Here is a 22,804-nt window from a genome sequence, read left to right on the forward strand (position 1 = left end):
CAATTCGAGTCATTAAATACCAAACAGGAAATACCAATAGATACAATCTCAAAAATACAAACAGGTACACAACCAGGAAGCAGCAGTGGACCCAACAATATCAAACGAGACATAGCAAGTCCCCGGAAGGTGACTATAAAACATGGTGATGAACATACAAGAGTTATCAGGATCAAAACTGATGAAGATGATGATACCCTTTTATCACCAAAAGAAGAAGAATATAAATCATTTGCTAAAATTGTTTATGAATTGGAAGAAAATGAATCATATTTTATTACATCAGGAGATCATGTTTATCCCAGATTAATAATTACCAAAGATGCAGACCCTTTTATGGTCAAAATGGCAGCGGATTATGGATTTCTGGATTTGATCTATCCAGGAAAAGATTTAAAAAAAATTGAAAAATTTGATGATATATTCAGAGCAGAAGTTTTAAAATTTGCTCAAGGGAGATCGATTTATATCAAATTTTATTCAATAAGTTCCGAGGTTGATGGAAGAATATACTATCCTGCTGAACATATTATCACAATTGGATATGTTGGCCGAGATTTTCAGATTGAAGTTGGCCGAAATAATAAACCATTGCCTAAAATCAATAAATCGTGGATAAAATCCCGAAGAGTTTTGGGGATAAAAGTTCTTTATAACATTGCAAAAACCTTATATGATAAAAAATTCAGATGCTTATGTCAATATGAAGGATTGACACTCCTTACGAATAATGAAAAAGAAAAATCTACTATTTTGAAAGAATATATCCAGAAATTTGATACTTATCAAATTAATGGAAGTCCTACAACAATCAAAGAATCATGCAGATTGAGGGAATGTCCCACATGCAGACAAAACTAAAAAGATTGATAAAAAATGAATGGAAGGGGACCTACCACTACCAAAGTATCCAGCCAGCTGCATATGGAGCCAAAGATGGAGAGACAATAATAGAGGAAAAGATACCCCTTTGATGAAAAAGCAAAAAACGCATGTGAAAATGTAGACTCCGGGAGGAAAACAATGGAGAGGCATGTGAGCCTTTTCAAATTCTGATGTATGCAATGATGTAATAGACCAATAATAGCAAGTTTGAGTCATGTATAAATAGAGGTCTTTAGGGGAAATAATGGATCATATCGAGTTAGAAACCATTCTCTTTCCTTAAACTTTCTTTAAAACCAGTTTTTCTGGAAACCCCCTTGTATACAATAGAAATTTTGTATAAATTATTATAGAAATAAAATTTCAATCTTTTGATATCAGAAAAATATGAGTTTCTAAACTTCATATCTTGTAGATTCTTAACAGATTGAAGAAGATAATTTCTTTCTTACTTTAACAAAGAAAGAATTTTCTCTACTTAAGATCTTTATTCTTAATTCTAAGAAAAGATACAGTGAGGGCAAGAAGTTGAAATAGCAAAATTTCCATTAAGGCAAAAGGCCGTTTGAGGGAGCAGTTTGTAGATTCAGAGCCTGAAGGTCACTCGATTATAAGAATACAGTTTAAAATCAAAAGTAAGGTAAAATTATTGTCTTTGTTAGATTTAGAAAGAATTCTTCTAATATCTTGAAAGAATCGTAGGGATTATTACTTATCATGGTTGCAAAAACTTATCTATCATGTTATTATTATAAAGCTTGTAAGGAATTATTTATATGATGCCAGATTATACAATTAAAAGATTAGATAATCTGTTAGAAAGACTATTAGAAAAAATAAAAAATATTTTTTCTCAACTAGAGACTATAGATTTATCATCTAAGGAATATGATAATCTTAAAGAATTATATGACAATTATATTACAAATTATGCTAATTTATTAGATCAAATGATAGAACTATATATTAAAATTCGAAATAAGAGAAATAGAAGAATTTTGGAACTATTCCAATAAATTAGGATATTTTGTGCAAAATATGGCAAGCCATTTCATTAAGGGTAATATAGACATTTTAGCAAGAATGAATAGTGATAGGCCATTCAGAAAATTCCCCGAAATAATTTTCGTTTTACTTTGGTTCCCATTTGCCAATAATGATTCATTGTATCACAAAATTTAACTTAGGGTATGTTTGATAAGCCAAAATTTTCCTTAAAAAATGGAAAATCAATTTCAACTTTCACTTTTGTATTGTTTAATAGCATTTTCCCCCTAAAATTCTATTTCCAAGTTTCTTGCCACATAAGTCATTTTCCAGGTTTTCCTTGAATTGTAATTCCAATTCCAGTCACTATAGCGTAATTTTTTTTTTCGTTTTTCTTGTTGGTAATGGAAACAAATTCTAAAAATTATTGTAAAAATTTTTTTCCTTTAGTTGACAATTTTCATGTAAAACAAAGTCAAACGAACATCAAAAGATAGATGATTTTCATGAGTTTTTTTTTTTTTGGCAAAGGAAATAAATTTCATCTTCAATACTAGTAAATTCTATTCATTTAATTGACAATTTTCATGTAAAACAAAGCCAAATGAACACCAAAAATCATTTTTATTTCAATATTTTCCACGTGAAAAATTATACTAATCAAACACAATAATTTACAATTCTCAGGAAAACAATTTCTAGACAATTTAATTCCATGAAATTTGTTTTCCATCCACCCAAATTCCACCTTCGCAATCAAACGGACCCTTATTTTCCTTGTAAACTCGCACTTTTAATATTAGACTAGATCATTCTATTCAAATACTATTTTTAACAAAGTATCATGTTATATTCAACACAACTTTCACAAGTCGAAACACATGATTATTGAAAAATCTAAAAAGCTTCATTAACCACGAAAATTTGTCTACCACATTAAACTTGCGATGAAATTGAATAACTAAAATGAAACACAATCTCTTTACCCATTTTGCATTTACTCATACATATTTTTTATTTTTTATTTTTAAATCCAATCCACTTATAAAAGTTTTGATGAAATTGAAATCACCAATATTACACTAACCATCTCACAAAATTGTTATTCTATGCATGAAAAACACTGTTATGGCCACGAAAATAAGAAAAAAAAAAGGTGATATTGTAGAAGATTAAAAAAATAACTGTAAATACCAACAATAATAAGTGGGTTTAAATTCATTCCGAGTCACTGAACTTTAAGGAAAGTTGAATCGTAAACTTTTAATTTGGTGTAATCAAGTCACCGGACAATCAACCATAACCCAGGGGAATTGACAAAATAACACACTAACCCAGTATAAGGAGGGAAAAAAGGGTACAATAACAGAATCACGAATCCTTTTAACATGGGAAACAAACTTTGATTCTTTCATGGTTAAGCATATTATCCTAAGATGATTTGATCACATCATGATGAAACTAACGAATTCAGCCATCCAAACTAGAAAAAGAAAACCGAAAGGGAAAATCTTTAAAGTACAATGGTTGTCTAGTGCTGAAAACTAGCAAATGGCTCTGAAAAAACAAAAAAGAGCTGATACATCCTTGAATTAATAGATCAATTAAGGAGCTCTGCAACGAAATGCATACAAATTGGGCATACAAATTGGATGTGATTCTTCCAAGTTATTTGAATATCTAAAATAGTTGCAGCATCATCAAAAGTGAAGACTGGCAATCCTTTGCTTGTAAAATTGCCCTTTGATTGTGTGTTGGCCACAGTGGTCTGTGATTGTTGTTATAGTAAAAATGGCTGGAAAAATATAGAGAATAACAAATTAGCTTGTAAACCAACAAAATATAGACAATAAATTATCAACTAGTAATGAATATATCGCAATATGCTCCATTTAGTCCCAATAAATCATGGCCTCCAACCAAAAGTTCAGGGACTTCACAGGCGACCCAAAAATATTGTAATTTACTTAAGTATGATGATAAGTTATACCATATGAACCTAGTTTATATCATCCCCAAAAACCAGTTTTCTTGTTATGCATTAAATCTTAATCCCGAACTCTGAGAGCAATGACAAATGAAAGGGAAACTTGAAAAGAACAAAGAACATGCACTGGTTCACCGTCTACGTCCTGTTGCCATTATAGATATTCCATTGCAATGAAGAAGGAGATTACAAGCTCTCCTCACACCACTTTCCTTTTCCTCTCACAGAAAAGTCGGTCCTCAAAATCCATTATATAACATAGGCATCTGCCCCTCTGCAACACCGTTTCGACCTTACTGCAGTTGAGGGGATAATGAAAGGTATACTTAAGCTACTGACAATCCAACATTTTTTGGGATGGGTCAGTAAAGAACAATGGACGGGAGTTGGAAGTGATCCTCAATCAGGTGGGTGCTCAATAGGGAAACAATTTTAAATATGCAAGCCCCGAGTAACATTGCACCCAAACATGATCCAAAGGATTGAGATAGTTCCGAGATAGAAAGTTTAAAAAAAAAAAAAAAAAGGGGCAATTAACCAAATTAAAATTACAATCTCTATAGTTAAACAGTAGGCGAAAAATCAGGCATGACCTATATTAGAGAGCACAAATTCCCAGTCCAAAAAGGGACTTTCGAGAAAGCCTACAAAAGCATTGGTGTAAGATCCACTTTTACTAGAAAGATAGAAATGAAGTCCCGACGATGCGTATTTCGAGATATTATGAACCCTTATCACATTCATAATGTATAAAGCAAACCACCTAGTCTTATCTTTCTAAGACTATCAAGGCATAACAAAAAGAATACCATAAATTGATTTTTCAATTATGGGATTCAAAGTAAATGCCAGAAACATATAGAGAGGGGGTGGCGTATGATAATTACAGAAGCAGTTAGAACATAATTCTAACAAGAATAAACAGCTGGACCTCCCTGATTTCCCACCTCCATAAAAAGGAAAAGGGTCCGCTAGTATTCCTGCTGCTATGTTGGTGAATTCTAGCTTTCCAACAAGTACAAAAAAATTTTAAGCAGTTCCCCAACAAGTAAAAATAAAAAAATAAAAAATTAGGGTATTATGATCCTGTTTTTACCTGAATCCTCCTAAATGCGGGAAATTCTAACCTGAACGTCAAAACTATACTTCGGAAAAGAAATTAAGAAAAGGAAACATGAATAAGGTGTTCTTCATCGGACTAATTTCCTTCTAATTAACCTAAACTTCTGATTATCAGTTTACAAGTCAAAAATAGATTTTTCTCTCCTCCATCTATTGCACCCATTTTTCAAACTTACACACACAACCGAAGCATTGCAATGTGTCTAATCATTTTTGTTTGAATGAATATACATTTTATTTCAGACAAAAGTATGTTAATAGGATGTATCTCAGAGACACATAAATAGCACAAGTACAAGTACAAACAAACACAGAGAAACAAAGACAAAGAAAGTGTTAACATATTGAATTTGGGCATTATGTCTTGCAAAGCATCCAAAATAATATATTTTAAAACTGGGTTCAAAACCGTTCATGTCTCTCCACTTAGCAAGAATGTTGACTTGAGAAGGAATAACACAAACACGGTCTATGTCTATGACTGATGTTGCGTGATTGCCCAGCACCTTTCCAATAGCATATGTTTTTGTTTCAAGATCAAAATTTTTAGTTGCAAAAATAAACAAGGCCTAGTTGTTAAGACATTTATAACCTTTCAATTTTAGATGGATGGTAAACAATAAAAACCACGAATTAATGGCAAAACACTAATTGAGAATCTTTGACCTAATTTTATACCCGATCACAGCACTCAAACATTTGGTCTCAACCTCATATATTGTTCCAAGTTTTTCAGTAAGATACCATTGCATAGAGGTTCAATTCAATGCAATTACAAAATGTCAATATAATCAATTCATTCAGCTGCATTTTCATCTTATAGATTCAGATTCATGGCAGCTAGCAACCAATTTAGTAAATTACCTCACTCCATTATGACTTTAGCCCCGACTCCCTTCATCTTCTCAATAATCTTGTCAGCTTCCTCTTTGGGAACCCCCTTCTTTAACAACGTTGGCGCCTTCTCCACGAGTTCCTTGGCTTCCTTCAACCCCAAATCCGTGCACGCCCGCACTTCCTTAATAATCTTGATCTTGGCGGCTGCATCAAATCCCCCCTCGAGCTTCAAATCAAACGATGTCTTCTCTTTCTTCTCCTCCTCCTTCGGACCAGCCCCACCGGCCTTCCCCTTTGGCCCTGCCATTCCTGGGCCAAACCCCATCCCAGGCATCATCACCGCCATCATGGGCATTTCTTCAATCCCCATTTTCTTCCTCAAAACTTCCGTCAAATCTGATATTTCCAGCAATGTCAACCCGGAAATCTCATCTACTATAGCTGATACTTTCTCCGAGCTACCCGCCTTCGGTTCCTGCGCCGAAGCAGCAAATTTGCGTATAAAATTCGAGAATTTTGATGGGCTTTCATAATGGATTCTGGAGATTATACTCCGTTTGGAGAGGCTTGAGAGGGTTTGAGAAATGAGTCGAGAGCCGTAGTGTGTCATTTCTGAAGAAACGTTCGAAATATATATTAGATGATAGCAACAAAAGTAGAGCTATTGATGTGATGAATGGGAGGTGATGGTACGGTGGGCACCTATACTTTCCTGCGGCGGTGAGTGGAGGGCTACCACGAGTTCTGTCATCAGATTCTTAACCCTCGGCTCCCCTTTTGTTATGTGACTTGATGGGGTTTAAGCATTTTCCAAACCTTTTATTTATTTATTATTAGTGGTATTATTATTTTCAATTTCGCGTAATTATAATTTTACTAAAATGTCAATTGATTTTTTTTAATTCAAATATTATATAGATAATTGCACTTCTGATAAAGAATAATGGAGTTAATAAATGTTTCATTGCCCACTAAATTTTATACCATATCACGATTTACTCACCGAACTTCATCAATTGTTCTAGTGGCTATTGAAATTTGCTCCGTCTATCTCCATCACTCACTTAATGACAACTGTAAGTAAACGGTCTTGCGTGGACAACGAAAAACCCAGCTGGCCGGTTAAATCCTTCCATGTAGTGTTGTCAAGTGCCAACGCATCTTCCACATCAGCGAAACTCGCTCCTAAACATGGCTTTAACCTCAAACGACTTCACCTCCACCATACACGACTTAACAGGCCTCCATTTTATCCGAGTCGTGCAAATTTTCTGAGTTTATCTTCCCTACCAGCTCAGATCATGAAGAACCCTAGGCATCTTCCCCAGATTGTTTGATCCACAACGGCACCTTAAGAACCCTAAACCCCCAGAAATCGACGATTCACGAGTGATGTGAGAAAATGTTCGGACATTGTTCTTACTTACAATGCCCAATTTTCAATCAGTAGCCCTAGCCCCCCAAAAATCGAGTGGCGAAGAATTAAATAACGACTCCACCATTAAGCTACAATCTCGAAGGCGTGCATATGGGAGTTTTAGATGAAGGTAATGTCGCAATGTTTGTGGGATTATTCGACTGATCTAATATTTGCCTGGCAACTACGAGGTTGGTCTTGCCTGAAGGTCAAATATCATTTTGCTTGGGAAATATTCTTTATGTTAAGACTTGAAACAGCTATCAGAAAAAAATGTAGATTATGCATTAAAGTTTGATGAACATGTATAATTAGTTTTTCTAACATTTTTTTAGAATATTAAACACTACATTTAGATAAAATCCATGATTAGTATGGAACCTGTATATTATAATTTTTGTGTGGTCTCACTTAAATTGAATGGTATGGTCCTGTAGTGAGTTGGTCCAATTTCGAGTTCATTACACCATCGATGTAAATATTGAATATCTTCAATGTAAATATTTGCTTCTTCATAGTTACTGTCCAAATGTTAATGCATTCTCATTTTATGACAAAGTATGTGGATGATCCAAATGGATTCTGATAATGATTTCGAGTCTGATCAAGACGATATGGAATATGATAGAAATATCATCGATGGGATTGAAATGGGATTTGCTGATTGTGGAGATCAAGTTTCGGTTGATCGGGAAGATGTGAATGATATGGAGATAGATGATTTGGAAATCCATTGTCAGAGGAACTACTATCCCAATGTTCATCTGATGAGGATGGTGGGCATAAATTTCATGAATTTTTGTTCAATTCGGACACGAAGGACCCACATTTTGATGTGGGGCAAATTTTCTGTTTCGCTACAGAGTTCCGAGAGTCAGTTGGACCTACAATGCATTAAATAAGTATAATGTAAAGTTCAGGCGAATGAGCGAAGTAGGGAACATGCCATATGCACACTGAGATGTAAATGGAGGATTTGGGCTTCAAAGATGGATGTGTCAGAGAGGTTGCAAGTGATATCTTACACCTTGGAGCATAGTTGTAGCCGGTCCAATTTAATAGACATTGCAACTACATACTTTTGACGAATCGATATTAAACAGTTCAAAGCGGACCACAACTAGAAGATTGAGCTCATTTTGGCCACAGTGAATAAGGATTTGTGCACAGATATTAGTAGGAATGTGGCATGGAAGATGCGGAGATATGCCAAAGAACCTTCGATCGGGACTTGGCAAGAGCAGTTATGCAGTTGCACTCTTATGCAGTCGAGGTACTACGTACAAACGCGGACTCGACGGTCATTATAGCATTATAGGAGCAAGTTTTCTAGGGCACGTACATCTGCTTTAATTGTTGGAAGATTGGTTTCAGGAATGGTTGTAGGAAGGTGGTTGGAGTTGATGTTCACTTAAGGAGTTGTTTCGGAGGGATCATGTTAACTGCAGTTGGATTTGATGCTTATGACTACATCTGTCCTATCGCATATGCAGTTGTCCAAAAAGAAAATACACCAACTTGGCTATGGTCTTTAACCTATCTTTCAGAAGATATTAGAATTGGACATATTATAGGTTGAACCTTGATGAGGGACTGACAGAAGGGTTTACAAAATGTGATAGCTGAATTGTTTCCCGAGGCCGAGCATAGATTCTGTGTATGGTATATGTACATGAACTTTTTCAATACTGGGTACAAGTAAAAAATTCTTAAGAATCACTTATGGCGTGCTGCCAAGTCGACCATAATTGCTGACTACAGACATTGGATGCTGCAAATTCGTCGACTTAGTGAGGAAGGATAAAATTGGCTAATGGAAAGTAATCCATATGAATGGAGGAGATCACATTTCTCGGTTCACTCAAAGAGCGACATATTACTGAATAATTTATGCGAAGTGATTAGCAAAACTTAATGAAGTGAAAGGGAGAATATGATTCTATCAGTGCTTACCTCACTTCAATTAGCCTTCATGACTGGGATTCGGAAGTGTCGAAACATGATGATGCATGACGTTTGTGTCTGAAGATTAAGAAAAAATTAGATAAGATTGTTGAGAAATCGCGTGAATGCTTGTTGCATTTGTCTGGGGGGCTAAATGGCAAGTTGATTGTAGTTTTGGGACATATGTTGTTGACCTACAAGAGAGAACTTGTACATGTAGAGAGTGAGAGTTTACGGGCATACCTTGCATGCATGCTGTGGCAGTTATTAGAGAATGTAGAAATGATTCGGAGGAGTTCGTTGATAACTGCTACACGATAAAGACATAGATGAGATGTTATAATAGTGTCACGAACCCAATTGACGGTATGCGATTATGGCTACAGTTGGATATGCTTGCTATCACTCCACCATTGTGGATAGTTCCGCAAAAGGGAAGGAGGCAAGTAAATAGGAAAAAAGGGGCAGACGAAGAGGTGATAGTACATTCAAGGAAGAAAACCTACATTCAGAGAAAGGGACGATTGCAGATTACATGCTCAACTTGTGGGAGGAAATCTCCCCAATGGTTACTGAACTTTGCAGAAAATCCCCTAGGAGATCACTGAACTTCAATACGTCCGTAAATGGTCACTGCACTTTTCTGAAGTCCCCCCAAGAGGTCACCGAATTTCAAAACGTTCCTGGATAGTCACTGAACTTTGCCGAAATTCCCTAGAGAGGTCACTTAACGTTGCAAATTGGGACCCCATACATAACTAATTTAGTGACCTCCTAAGAACTTTTTGTAAAGTTCAGTGACCATCCAGGAACATTTTGAAGTTCGATGACCTCTTGGGGGGACTTGGAAAAGTTCAGTGACCATTTAGAGACGTATTGAAATTTGGTAACCTTCTAGATAATTTTTTGCAAAGTTCAGTGACCATTGGGGGAGGTTTCCTCCAACTCGTGGCTTACATGATCACAACAAAACAATATCATTTACAAAAAGATGCCTTGTTCGATGTTAGTATTACCTTTTTTTTCCTTTTTTTATGCCATGAACTGAGATATATTTTATTTTCTAATGCTATTTGTCTTCCCGACAGGATTGGTTCGAAGGGGAATAAGAAGTGGTTGGAAGTGGATGCAACACAGTCGTGGATGTACAAATAAGTACATGTCGAATTCAATTTTTTATACTTCTACATATTGGCTGGAAAGTGTGACTAATAATTGATTACGGTTTATGCGTAAGGGTAAAATAAATGGTTGCACAAAAATATATAGTAGAGCATGAATCACGGCCAGGAAGTGTTTGAGCTGGACCAACAGTAACGGTTGGTAAATCAAACGGGTGACCATCAAAGTTCACATGATAAATGTGAACTTTGACGATTGACGACTAGCATGACATAACAGAACTGGAAATCAGGCAAATTAGGGACGACTAGGGCTTGAGCACGTCGTAGGGTGAAATTTGCGAAATCAAAAGATGCCTAACGACATCAATTATCTTCTTGTTTTTTGGGCATGACAGATAGATAGGACTTTTTGTGCTTGGAGCATATGGCGGGTTATTATCCTTTTTGTCTTTGGTGTACACGTTTTGGGCAATGTAGCTAAAAATTATCTTGTACACAAGATGAAATATGCACAACGGTCTAGTGTCCATGTTTTTTAGTACTCTAGTTGGAAATTGTCTTGTACGCATATGAAATATGCATAGCAGAACACTACAATTTGTTTCATAATCTTTCTGCAAAACACTACATTATGTTTTGTTCTGTTAAGTTTGAAATGTGTATGTTAATCTTTCTGATATTGTATTGTTTATAGATTCAAAAACTTAAAGGTTGTTAATCTGAGGTGCTATGAATTCGGAATTTGATACTATGGATTATGGAGTTAATGGTCTTAAAAAGCGTCTCTAGAGAAGCTATTTAATGATGTGACATGGATTGCATTTTCTTTCTTTTCACCTGATTCATTGCTGGACTTCTGGGCAATCCTTCAACCTTTTATCAATTAACTGGAGTCCATCTAACTGAATAAAAAGATCGAGGCACTCCTTGTTCTCAGTGGCAGCTATAGTTCTTGCAACACAGACCACTGCTTAGTTGATCATCAACATTCATTATACAATCTCTATCTTTTTGCATGACAGCAAGAAGTTCCCTGACCCAAGAAGGGGCTGTAAGCCCGTCATTCATCTTAGTCAAAGTGAAAAAATCGCTAGGTGACATAATTTCTCAAGAGTTAAAAGTTCGGCATGCTATTTCATTTCCTTGTATCGCACTTGAGAATCCATTGCAAACCATGATACTAAATAAAGATTATAAGCATAGTTATTCTGGAATTCTTAACAACCAATTCAAGAAAGTTTAGGGTTCCAAGCCTAGGACAGAAAAAAAATGGAGCAAAAACAATTCAAATAATACTTGATGCCTGTCTTTCTCGCTCTTGCTATCTGAGTGGTGGGTGCCTGGAAGTATCAACCACCAGATGAAAGAAAAGCAACTAAATTAGAGGTTGAGAAATCGCTAAACATAAAATCTAGATGAGAATTATGTTAAACTATCAATTCTTAGGAATTAATAGAAGCCCACATTCATATCAAACAACATCGACGTTTCATAGGAGATTGAAACTAGACACTTCAAATTACATACACAACATTAAGTTACTGGGATTCACATAATTCCTAGTTTTGATGCCTACAAACAAATTGACACATAAGCCATTCATTTTCACGGAGCTCCTCCATTTAGTTACACGTTATGTGTTTCTCCTTTTCCCTTGAGAAAAGTAAATTTCACAGAAATATCAACATCCTTTTCTCTAGCTATTTTAGCAACATTCTTCAGCAAGCTTGATAACTCCAATTCATTCGACATAGCACTTGACTCTACCTGAAATTGGCAAAGTTTGTATTCGTCGAGCCACTTGAAATAACTGCAGTCATTCGTACAACAAAAGAATAGCCAACCTAAGTTTTCAACATCCATAGATTTCTCAATTCCCTTGCCACATACCAAGCACGGTCTCTTTATGCGACAATCCAATAGGTAGTGGCCCGACTTCCCGCAACCACAACAAATCCCCTTGTTCTTTCCTACCATTAAAATATGCTATTGCAACAACAATAATTTTAGCATATTTATCATACTTAATCCATTTATTCTTCTACAAGTATTATAAAATCAAGAGTATCCAAAGAACATGACATTTAATGATATGTCAACCAATTTCTAAACCACTCAATTTCCATTTTCGCATTTTGCAAAATAAGAGATTTAGTGGCCAATGTATTACCTGATTAGGAATACAGACGTCAACTTCAAATAATTGAATGGGTTGTTGAAGACTCCGTGTGAGATTCTCTTGAAATCAATTTCAAGACGTTAGGGTTCTTAAGGTGAACATAGGGCTCTTCACAGATTTAGAAGTTGCTCCGATTTCGGGAAGGAGATGTCTACAGCGTAAATGTCTTTTTCTCTTCATTTTCAATCTGAAACACGATTTCATTAATTGTAAAAGCCATGTTTGGGAGTGAGTTTCCTTGACGTGGAAGATGCGTTGGCACTTGACAACACCACGTGGAAGGGTTTAACCAGCTAGTTGGGTTTTTTGTCGTCCACGCAAGATCGTTTATTTACAATTGTTATTAAGTGAGTGATGGAGATGGATGGAGCTAAGTTCAAGTGGCCACCGGGACAATCGATAAAGTTTAGTAAGTAAATCATGACATAGTATAAAGTTTAGTGGCCAATAAAACATTTAACTCAGAATAATGCTATTTGTATAGAAAAAAATTATATAATGATTTATATAGAGATAAGATGTTAAAGAGGGAGAGAATTACTATTATTTTTTTTTTTGTTGAAGAAATTTTCATTTAATCATATCTTAGTGCATCACGTATATGTAAATATTCAAATTCTATGGCCACAATAATAAAATTTAGTCGCTACTTATGTGTATTCTATAAGCTTTGAAGTCTTATTTATAAGCGTTGATCATTGTGACAATTATAACCATGCATTATTGATTGAGTAGTTAAACAACATTTAGGGGCGGATTCAGGCATGGGCTGGCCTGGACTTTAGCCCGTGTTCGCTGAAGCCCAGATCCATGTAGTTTACATATTTTTTAGTTGCGCCCATTTCATTTGGTTGAGCAGCCTATATCCAACTCTAAAAAAAAAAAAAAAGGAATGAGACCTGACCCAACTCCATTTTTTTAGCCCAAACAAAATTTAAATTTCAATACCGCATATAAACCAAACCCAAACCGAAATCCAGTTCCTCCATTTCTAACTCATTCTAACCCATTGGCTTGGACTCATTCTAACCCATTGGTTTCCTCCCAAAACTTGAAACTCCTCCATTGGACCACAGCTCCATGCTCTATCTTCAATATGTATTTTCGATTTTGCCATTTTGGAATTTAGTTTCTTGTATTTTGTAACTTCGACCATTTTTTTTTCATATATCTTTAGTATTTAATATGGATTATTGAGATTTGAGAGTGGGTTCTATTTGAGAAATTGAATAAAAAATTTCTAGGAGTTTTTATGGATATTTTCATGTTAAATTTGTGTATAAAATAACACCTATTTATAATCCCTCGACGGTTCGTCCAATCTTTCCATAATACTAGAGTGGCCGAGTGAGGACAGGGGTGTTATTTTTATGTTTTATTAAAGTGACGTTGAGCACAACGCTGTATTTAGGTAGACTTGGCTTGGGTGAAAATGTGTTCAAAAACAGCCCAAAAACGATGCATCTTTATTCTTTTAATTTGTATGATAAAGAATTGCTGATTATTTTGTCTTAGGGCCTATTGCTAGTTTTATATTTTACTAATATTATGAACCTCAGTTAGAAGAGTGGACAAAAAAGTTTAATCTAAATTCTAATGCGGAATTATTGTTCATTGTCAAAAGGCTTATTTGTCAAGTGTAAGCAAGCTTAATTCTGCAGACACATAGGAAAAGCAAAAACTTCAATATACCTTAGTAAGTAAATGTCCCCATCTATCTTCTACTTATTGCCTTGCCAGCAAAATATTAAATTGAATATTGTCACCTATTTGTCTATGTTCTCTTGCCGGCTTAATGATTGTTGTTATTGTCTGGTCGGCCTAATGAATTATTTTTGTTGCTTTGTAAGCTTAATAAATTATATTTTGATTATCATTAGAGCAATATCATTGATTTTTTTTATTTTTTACTTTTTTTTTGCGATTTTAAGAAATTGAAAATGAAAGGTCAACTACCTCTCAAGAAAAATAAGAATTATTTTCCTTCCTATAAAGGGCAGATCAACCTACAGAAAGTACAACTTCTGATGGATTAACTGAAGATCAACCTTTATTTCCACTAGAAGTCAACAATCATCCTCAAATATTAGCATTAAACGGGAACCGAGAAAAAGAAAGCAAATACTTGAATTTCCTTTCCATTAGCAAGATGAAATTAGAGTGACATATCTAAAAGCTGAACTTTATCAACCAAAACTTGTTGAGTATCCAAAGACAAAAGGAAAATCTCAATCTCATCACTTTTTATTGTTATCTTTTTCAGAATGATGGAATCCGTCCAATTGTTCGGCACTGGTAACTTCTGGATATAACCAATGGAAAAGGGTAAATAATGGATCAAAATGTGCGTTTCTTACACATTTGTGATAATCAGGTCATAATATGTGTGAGAGAAGAGCAAAATATTTAATTAAACCGTCTCAACATATTGATAAAGTGATGTATACCGTATCGAATTTAGAAGTTGATAAACGTCGTTTACACTTAAAGACTTAAATTCGAAGTACTCGATGGCTAGCATTTCAAAGTTTACTTCAGAGGTCATGATGAATCTCCATCTTCATTGAATCGCGAAAATTTACTTGAAACGATAAAATTTTCGACAAAAACGAATACAAAAATTGATCAAGTTGTTTTGAAGAATGCTCCAAAAAATGCCCAATACATTGCTCCGAGCAAAAAAATCTTACATATAATAGCGAATAGAGTAAGAACGATGATTCGTGAAAAAATCGGGGATAGATACTTTTATATTCTTGTAGATGAAGCATAAGATACATCTAAGAGAGAACAAAATGGCCATTATTTTGAGGTTTGTGAATCGTCAGGGTATTTTGATGGAACGTTACTTTGCTATCAAAAGCATCAGTGACACTATGTCATCACATCTAAAAACCGAGATTTTAAGAATTCTTGCTCAACATGAACTTCAGGTGGCAAAAATGAGAGGCCAAGGATATGATGTTGCAAGTAATATGCGGGGCATTTGGAATGGACTCCAGGCATTATTTCTTAGAGATTGTCCGTATGCCTATTATGTCCATTTTTTTGCTCATCGATTACAATTGGTATTGGTTTATGCAGCTAAAGAAGTTGACATTATTTGGGAGTTCTTTTCTCGTTTAGACAATATTGTCAAAATTATCATTTCTTCTCCTAAGCGCATTACAGAGTTACATTCTGTTCAAAGAAATGAAATTGAATATATGTTAGCTACTGGGAAGTGTGAGTCGGGAAGAGGAGCAAATCATGTGGATAATTCACAACGATCAGGAGCAACTTGTTGGAATTCTCATTATGACTCTATAAAGAGTTTGATAGATATGTACAATGCAACTTGTAAAAGTGTTTGAAAATCTTAACGTCTATTGTCCAAATGGAAGATCCAGGGGCGAAGTTTGTGACATTTACAAACATAAGAAAATTTTGATTTTGTGTTCAATTTGCATCTAATACATAACATCTTGAGATTAACCGATACTCTTTGTCAAACCTGCAAAAGAAATCTTTAGACATCTTGGTTGCTATGAGATTTGTTTTCACTACAACAAAACTCCTTAAAAAAATGAGAAATGATGATTGGGAAGAATTTCTTCAAGAAGTGAATTTTTTTTTTGCTTAAAACATGATGTTGAGATATCTGACCTAGAAAGTTTGGATAAGGTTGGTTTTTGTTGTTCTCGTGATCAAATTACAACGGAGCATCATTATCACTTTGATGTTTTTAATGAAATAATAGATTTCGTACTGATGAAATTAAATACAAGATTTAATGACACATCAGTTGAACTTCTTATACTTAGTGTAGCTTTAAATTCTTTTGAATCATTTAGCATTCATGATATGTGTATACTTGCTAAAAAATTCTATCCTAAAGATTTTTCAAAGCAAGATATTCGTACTTTGGAATATGAGTTGAAACATTTTGAGCTAGCTATGAAGAGTGAATTTCGATTTCAAGTATCTACACTTGTTGAGTTATGTCGACAGTTAACTGAGAGTGGCAATTCGAAGACTTATATTATGGTTACTCGATTGATTTGTTTTGTACTGACTTGTTTCTACAGCGACTACTGAGCAAGCATTTTCAGCAATAAAATACGTGAAGACGGATCTTCGTAATAAAATGGAGGATGACTTTTTTGCTGATTGTATGACACTCTTCATTGAATGAGAACTTGCTCAAAGGAAAGATATATATTCTATTGTAGATGAATTTTATGTTTCGAAACCTCGTCGGGAACAACTTTAAATTAAATGAATTGTACTTTAATTTATATATGAATGTACTATATCAACTTTTAAATTTTATCCTGCGCCAAAAATTCCTGAATCCGCCCCTGACGATATTGTACCTCAGTAACACAGTAACACTACTATGTTCGTAGTGATTAGTACAATGATTTTCTCTGGATTTGATGTTGAGCTTGATTTCGGGGATCCAAATTCATATTTGGACAAAAAAAAGCTTATTGTGAAAGTGGAGACTTACAATTTAATTTGATATCAAGATATGTTGAGCTCCATGAGTTTATGCTTATCCCAATCAATATAGTCTATGTTTCACTTATGTTTATAAATAAATCATAAAAAGATTTTATATTCAAATTTTGTGGCATCCACAATTAATATTAATTTATTCATCACTCATTTATATTTATTTATAATACAAACTCTTTATAAATAACTTCCAAGTATGTTTATGAATAGTTCGGATGTAAATGGCCATTTTAGTAAAATTTGGACCAATATCCTCTAAAAATAAACCTAGGTTTCAAGTAAATTCTTATTAAGAGTTGGGCCGAGATAACCCTGAAAAGTAACCGAATTTCAATTAATCCCTTCAAGAAATATCAATAATTTGGTTGGTTTTTATCTACTCAAGATCAACTACTTTATGAAAGTAAGCTAAAATAATCTAACGGTGGCTTTGGAGATTGATTCAAATTGTAAAATGTATTAAAAATTCAATTCACCAATTTAATCCCTTTTAATTATTCAATAATTCATGCAATTTGTGAATAACTAGTAATCTTAGTCTAACAATCTCTCCTAAGCTCAACCATAAAAAAAAAGTAAATTTTTGATAAACAGGATTGATAGTAAACTGATTCTCATTTGTGATGGACACAAGATTCCAAAAATAAAGAGTATAGTGGTTGTTTGAGGGAGCCAAAGCACCCACATAATATAGTTAAGTGAATAATGGAAAGAGAATCAATGCCCCTTGGAATGGATGGTGGAGATTAAGTACCCTTTGTTACTCATTATTTGAGATTATAATTTTTAGATGGTGATTTTTATTATTTTACTTTTTTTGAAAAATATGTGGTTAAACAAGAATAAAAAGTTTTGTATTTACGCATAATATTATTTTATTAGAGCATACTTGATAAAAAGAGAGAAAAATAAATTATTCTTTTAATGAAAATCAAATGGGAGCTAAGCGATGCATCCACAATCTTTGTACATGCTTTAGACTACCGTTTGTTCAAGTCAGTTAAAAGATGACGGCCCAATTTGCTTTACACTTAATCGTGACGGTCATTTTGTCAAATCGAGCTCAGTAATTGCGACACAGAATTTCCGATAACACAAAATTCGTTTACATTCCACCACGGGTCCAATGACACTTGATACAAACTTGAAACAATTATTTCTTCATAAGCACAAGAAGAACATCAAGAAATCATAATAAATATTTGAATGAAAAACACAGAGATACAGACACAACATTTTATTTATTCCATGAACCGTGGGGTACTCCACTCAAGAGCTGTTGATCTTCCTGCAGTTCTTCCTAATTTCTCCCTTGACACCTGTCAATGGAGAAATATTTCCCATCTTAACCATGGACTTTGCGAATTGTTCAAAGAAAAGCTCAGTGTTCTCTGCATATTTCTTCACTAAGTTTAGTGATGCTTGACTCTTAGTCACAAGAACTTGGTCGGAATTCAAAAGCCCTTTTGAGGCCAACAAATTCTTGAAGTAATTGTTGTCAAATTTTGTTGGGCTGACGAAGTCGAGGAAAAATAGGTTTTGGTCACCGCCGGATCGTGGGCACTTGGCTCGCAGTTGGGATGCGTAAAATTTATCCAAGGTAGAATCGGGTTTAGCATTTCCTGATTGGTTGTAGAGCCTTTGTCTGAAGCTGACACATCTTGAATTTCCAATCGTGTGACTCCCTGAGAAGAGATGGTTGAAATAAGGCTTTGTTTGTTATAGTTATATGTAATTCATTATGAGCTCGTTTGACATTATTTTTGCTTTTCGTAAAAGAACATTGAGAAGCTACCTTAACTTTTGCTTGAAAAGTAAAATTTCAAATAATTTATATTCCGAAAGTGCTTTTAGAGAAAGTCACATTTAGAGCTTGTTTGATAGAGATTTTGATAATTATTTTTTTGACCGTTAAAGATAAAATTGGTTCTACTTATAAGAGAAGAATTCAAAAATGACGGTTATAATAATGAAATAATAGTCAAAAAATTAATTTTAATTAATTTAAAATCTATACCAAACAAGCATTAGACTAACTTTCTTCAAAAATACTTCCAACTAATTTTTTCCTTCATAAAATTAGCCAAAATGGGTTGAAAAATAGTTTTTGGACTTAAACCGAGTCTCATTAAATTGGAAAAATGCATTTTGAAATAGTAACTCAATGGAGAATGTGTGGTTAAAATAAGTAAATATTTTGAATTTGCGTGTAATATTGTTTTATTAAAAAATGTGCGGTAAAAAAAAAAGAAGAGAAAAATGTATTTTGAAAAAAATGGGAATCAAACAAAGTCTTTTGGGTTTCAAAAGTTCCTTTTGAGTTCTTAAAAGTCACGCCAAACTTGTCCTAAGTCTATGCTTGAAAAGCTTTTTGAGATTATTAACTAATGGATCGTATCAAATGAGTGATTTAGCCATTTTTGGTGGTCATTATTTTTAAAAAAAATAATATTTTGAATCGTGATTTTCAAAAGAACGTGTGATTAAAAAGTAGAAAAATATTTTAAATTTACGTGTAGAATATTTTATTATGTGAATATTGATTAAAAATGAGTATGTAGAAAAAAGTTTTTAAATAATGATAGTCAAGCATGGGCTTAAAAGCAGATAAAAATTATTGATCCAGTGGAATCCGTAGTTAAAAAGGTAAAAGGAAGATAACTTATTGTCCATTATACCATTGAGGCTATATTTGAGTCACGTTTTTTTAAATAAATATTTTTTTAAATAGTGATTTGACATCATTTCAACCACACATTTTTCAATAAAATAATATTACACGTAAATTCAAAACTTTTTTTTTTATTTTTTAATCATATATTTTTCATCAATACACTATTAAAAAATACATTCTTAAAAATATAATACGACCCAAACAAGGGCTGAGTATAGTCTAATCAAATAATGTATATCAAAAATGGTGATTCAGGACGGAAGAAAGGACAAATTATAAAAGATGAAGTGTGGTAACTTTACCAGACAATGCCACGAGATCAGTAATGTCAAGCCCTTTTAGCTTAAATTTGGTGAGGATTGTTTGGAATGTGTTATTAGGAGCAGGAATGTTGTTATTGGAGCCACTCAAACTGGCACCTCTTGAATCCCTTCTTCCCAATGGAACATCCCAACTAGGTCCACCGGCCTATACAAAAACACAAATTTAAATTCGACTCCATAGTATTCACAAAAGTAATTTCAATTTTGTCTTAAATAGAATGACAAGGATTTACAAGAACGGTGGAATCCCTTGCAGCAAGAGCCATGATATCAGCACAAGAAACAGTTTGAGGGCACTGTTTTTCAACTGCAGATTTTATCGCATCAATGACTTCAAATCCACGAGCTGAATTCCTGTTAGGAACCGAGTTCTTCTCGCTTATTATGCTCCCACTGCTGTCCAAAAGTACTGATGCATCACATCCCTACACAGTTTATAATTAAAACTCGAAAATCAGACTACCCTTTTTGGCATATTTGTACATTATAATGTCCAATGAAAGTGACAAACCTTGACAAAGCAGTCATGAAAATGGAGTCGGAGAAGTGAAGCCGCCATACGAGTTTCTTTGGCTACAGCCTTTGCAACAACAGACTTAACAATTTGTAGGACTTGGGGGCATGTCCGCTGGTAGAACTGTGGGTGAAGACAAGCTTCATTGGACACCTGACACAAACAAAGAGGGGCAAAACGTAGTAGAGTTAAAACCATCAACAAATTCAGACTCCGATCCCCCATTCTCTCCCTTTCTCTGGATATGTATAGGAAATGCAGTACTGCTTAGGAGAATTTGAAGTGTTGAGGGACAGACTTGTTCCGATGAAAATTGGAAGAACTTAATGATTATTTATAGAGAACATGATTATTTATAGAGAATACTTAAAAGGGGGAGAGAGAGTGAGATTATTGGAGTCGGTGAATTTTTTTAGTTAAAAGAATTGTCACTTTCTCTACGATACCAAGTCGTAAAAGCATGCTTTCCCTTGATGTAGAAAAACGAATATACGTTTTCGCTTACAAGAATTATAATTCAGATTTACAATCCAAGTTTTCTTTCTTTCTTTTTAATTTGAAAAGTTATATTTTGTTATAATTAAATCACAACGAGAATATTGCGCTTACCTTTTCTTTTCAATAGGTAGAAGGAGGACCACCCCAACCTTGATCCTGACCCAAGGGAATGAAGATTCAGCTTGCTTAAGAAAGAGCATTCAAGAAATTATTCATATTAAAATTGAAATAAAAATACAAATTTAGGAAGCCAGGCAAGTAGAACAGGACCTCCAACTTGTAATAAATAAATAAAAAGGCTAACCCTTATATTACATAGTCGTAGTCATACTTGCAATCGTTGTATGATCAGTAATTGTTTTTGTTAGGCAATTTGTTGTCAAACGACCTCCCGGGCTATGATGTAATCCCGATTCTATTATCAATCGGCCTTGATCATATGATTGATTTGTACGTCGACGCAATTATCGAGACAACCCAATCCACATTTCTATGGACTGTTAGAAGCAAAATATTGTTAATAGTGTTGCTCACGATTCATCCCATTTCCTTGGAGGGCTATGGTATTAATTTGAAACCCATTATTTTGAGTCGAGTCTTGTTTGGTCCACTAAATAAACCTAACCTAACTTAACTTGTTTGGTCACTTGTTTGGCTTATATTCTTGGCCTCCACTATGAAGAACGTCCCATCTCTCTCTGTGACTGCTTCTCTCGATTTCTCCTCTTCCATATGATCTTTGTGATTTTCTTGTGGGTATATTATTGTTCTTCATCTTGTCCAATTCTTTGTGAGTATATTGTAGCAACCGGAGGTGGGAATCGGTGGTGGTATTTTGACGTTGTCTCAACCCGTTGGTGGTGTCGATCTATTTGGTGAAACTGAGCCCGATTTACCTTGGTATTTGCTGGAACTTGACCCTATAGTTTCTTAAACACACGACTCTAAAATCATCATCAAGTGGTTTAAATATATAGACATAATCATACTTGTTATCATTGTGTGGCCATCGCAATCCATATTGAGCCATGCTAGGTGTATAGGAGGTGTTTTACAAGGGCTTTACAGATAACACACGAGGATGAATGAGTTAATTTTTGGCTATTTTTTTATTCAGGTGGGACATCGTTTGTGAGTTATCCCAGCATCTGTGCCGGAGGAAAAACTGTACTAACATGCATGTTCATTATTACATGTTGGACAAAATTACCATGCTAGCTCGTACAACCTAAGGGGATTCTTTTAATTATTCAAACCTTGAAATGTGGTTATGGAAACCACATGGTTTGCACGCTTTTGATTATGAAAAGGCAACCACCACCTTAACCCTGTACAATCCCTTTAATCATGGGATGATTCTTTGTATAATTTCTTGTTCGCTACTATAAAGCTTTAATTTATTTATTTTTCATTTAATAGCATTAAGTACTATCAGAGTCGGATCTGAGCATAGGCTCAACAGGCCGCTGCCTCAAGCCCAGCTCTTCAAGGGGGCCCAAAATATTTTTTTTCCATTTTTTTCTTTTCTTTTTTTTTTTTTTGGTAAAACCCACTAATTAACGTAAAAGAATCCTCCCACAGTTGAGATGTTTTGTAAATGTCTTTTACGTTAAGTTTTAAGTTGGCAATTGGTTGTATAGTACACCGTTTAATTTTTATTTACGTTGATTTTGAGGGCCCAATTTATGGATTTCGCCTCGGGCCCCCACGATCACAGGACCGGCCCTGTGTACTATATACTAGGTTCATTTATAATTTTCCTCAACATTCAGAGTTCCTTTATGTGGAAGATGCTGATCGAAATGTTAATCCT

The 22,804-nt window shown here is 34.4% G+C and overlaps 2 protein-coding genes and 2 long non-coding RNA genes across 4 annotated transcripts; 1 reads left to right on the forward strand and 3 right to left on the reverse strand.

Moving 5' to 3' along the window:
- Window positions 1–3,214: 3,214 nt before the first annotated feature.
- On the reverse strand, window positions 3,215–6,628 carry LOC111401942 (50S ribosomal protein L7/L12). Its single transcript, XM_023029930.1, has 3 exons — window positions 6,521–6,628; window positions 5,846–6,430; window positions 3,215–3,667 (listed from the first exon to the last, which is right to left on the reverse strand). Exons 1-2 carry the CDS (start codon window positions 6,567–6,569, stop codon window positions 5,847–5,849), a joined length of 633 nt encoding a protein of 210 aa, XP_022885698.1. The 5' UTR covers window positions 6,570–6,628; the 3' UTR covers window positions 3,215–3,667; window position 5,846.
- A 203-nt stretch (window positions 6,629–6,831) lies between these two features.
- On the forward strand, window positions 6,832–11,012 carry LOC111401943. Its single transcript, XR_002704146.1, has 2 exons — window positions 6,832–10,184; window positions 10,268–11,012. It is a non-coding gene; the product is annotated as an uncharacterized LOC111401943 (long non-coding RNA).
- Window positions 11,013–11,772: 760 nt separating this feature from the next.
- Window positions 11,773–12,751, reverse strand: LOC111401944. Its single transcript, XR_002704147.1, has 2 exons — window positions 12,474–12,751; window positions 11,773–12,289 (listed from the first exon to the last, which is right to left on the reverse strand). It is a non-coding gene; the product is annotated as an uncharacterized LOC111401944 (long non-coding RNA).
- A 5,298-nt stretch (window positions 12,752–18,049) lies between these two features.
- On the reverse strand, window positions 18,050–20,907 carry LOC111401945 (peroxidase 72-like). The gene is made up of 4 exons (XM_023029931.1): window positions 20,491–20,907; window positions 20,213–20,404; window positions 19,959–20,124; window positions 18,050–18,667 (listed from the first exon to the last, which is right to left on the reverse strand). Exons 1-4 carry the CDS (start codon window positions 20,716–20,718, stop codon window positions 18,252–18,254), a joined length of 1,002 nt encoding a protein of 333 aa, XP_022885699.1. The 5' UTR covers window positions 20,719–20,907; the 3' UTR covers window positions 18,050–18,251.
- Window positions 20,908–22,804: the final 1,897 nt, after the last annotated feature.

The sequence above is a fragment of the Olea europaea genome, chromosome 10 (assembly GCF_002742605.1).
Source record: "Olea europaea var. sylvestris chromosome 10, O_europaea_v1, whole genome shotgun sequence".
Classification (NCBI taxonomy): Eukaryota; Viridiplantae; Streptophyta; class Magnoliopsida; order Lamiales; family Oleaceae; genus Olea; species Olea europaea.

Bases quoted from the DNA above. Each gene is read 5' to 3' on its own strand.
- LOC111401945 (XM_023029931.1), bottom strand. From the start codon at position 20,718: ATGGGGGATCGGAGTCTGAATTTGTTGATGGTTTTAACTCTACTACGT. The intron at 20,405-20,490 runs GTTTGTCACTTT...TAAACTGTGTAG, and splicing joins TTCATGACTGCTTTGTCAAG to GGATGTGATGCATCAGTACT. The intron at 18,668-19,958 runs GTAAAGTTACCA...ATCTCTTCTCAG, and splicing joins TGATCTCGTGGCATTGTCTG to GGAGTCACACGATTGGAAAT.
- LOC111401942 (XM_023029930.1), bottom strand. From the start codon at position 6,569: ATGACAGAACTCGTGGTAGCCCTCCACTCACCGCCGCAGGAAAGTATA. The intron at 6,431-6,520 runs GTGCCCACCGTA...ACGTTTCTTCAG, and splicing joins ACCGCCGCAGGAAAGTATAG to AAATGACACACTACGGCTCT.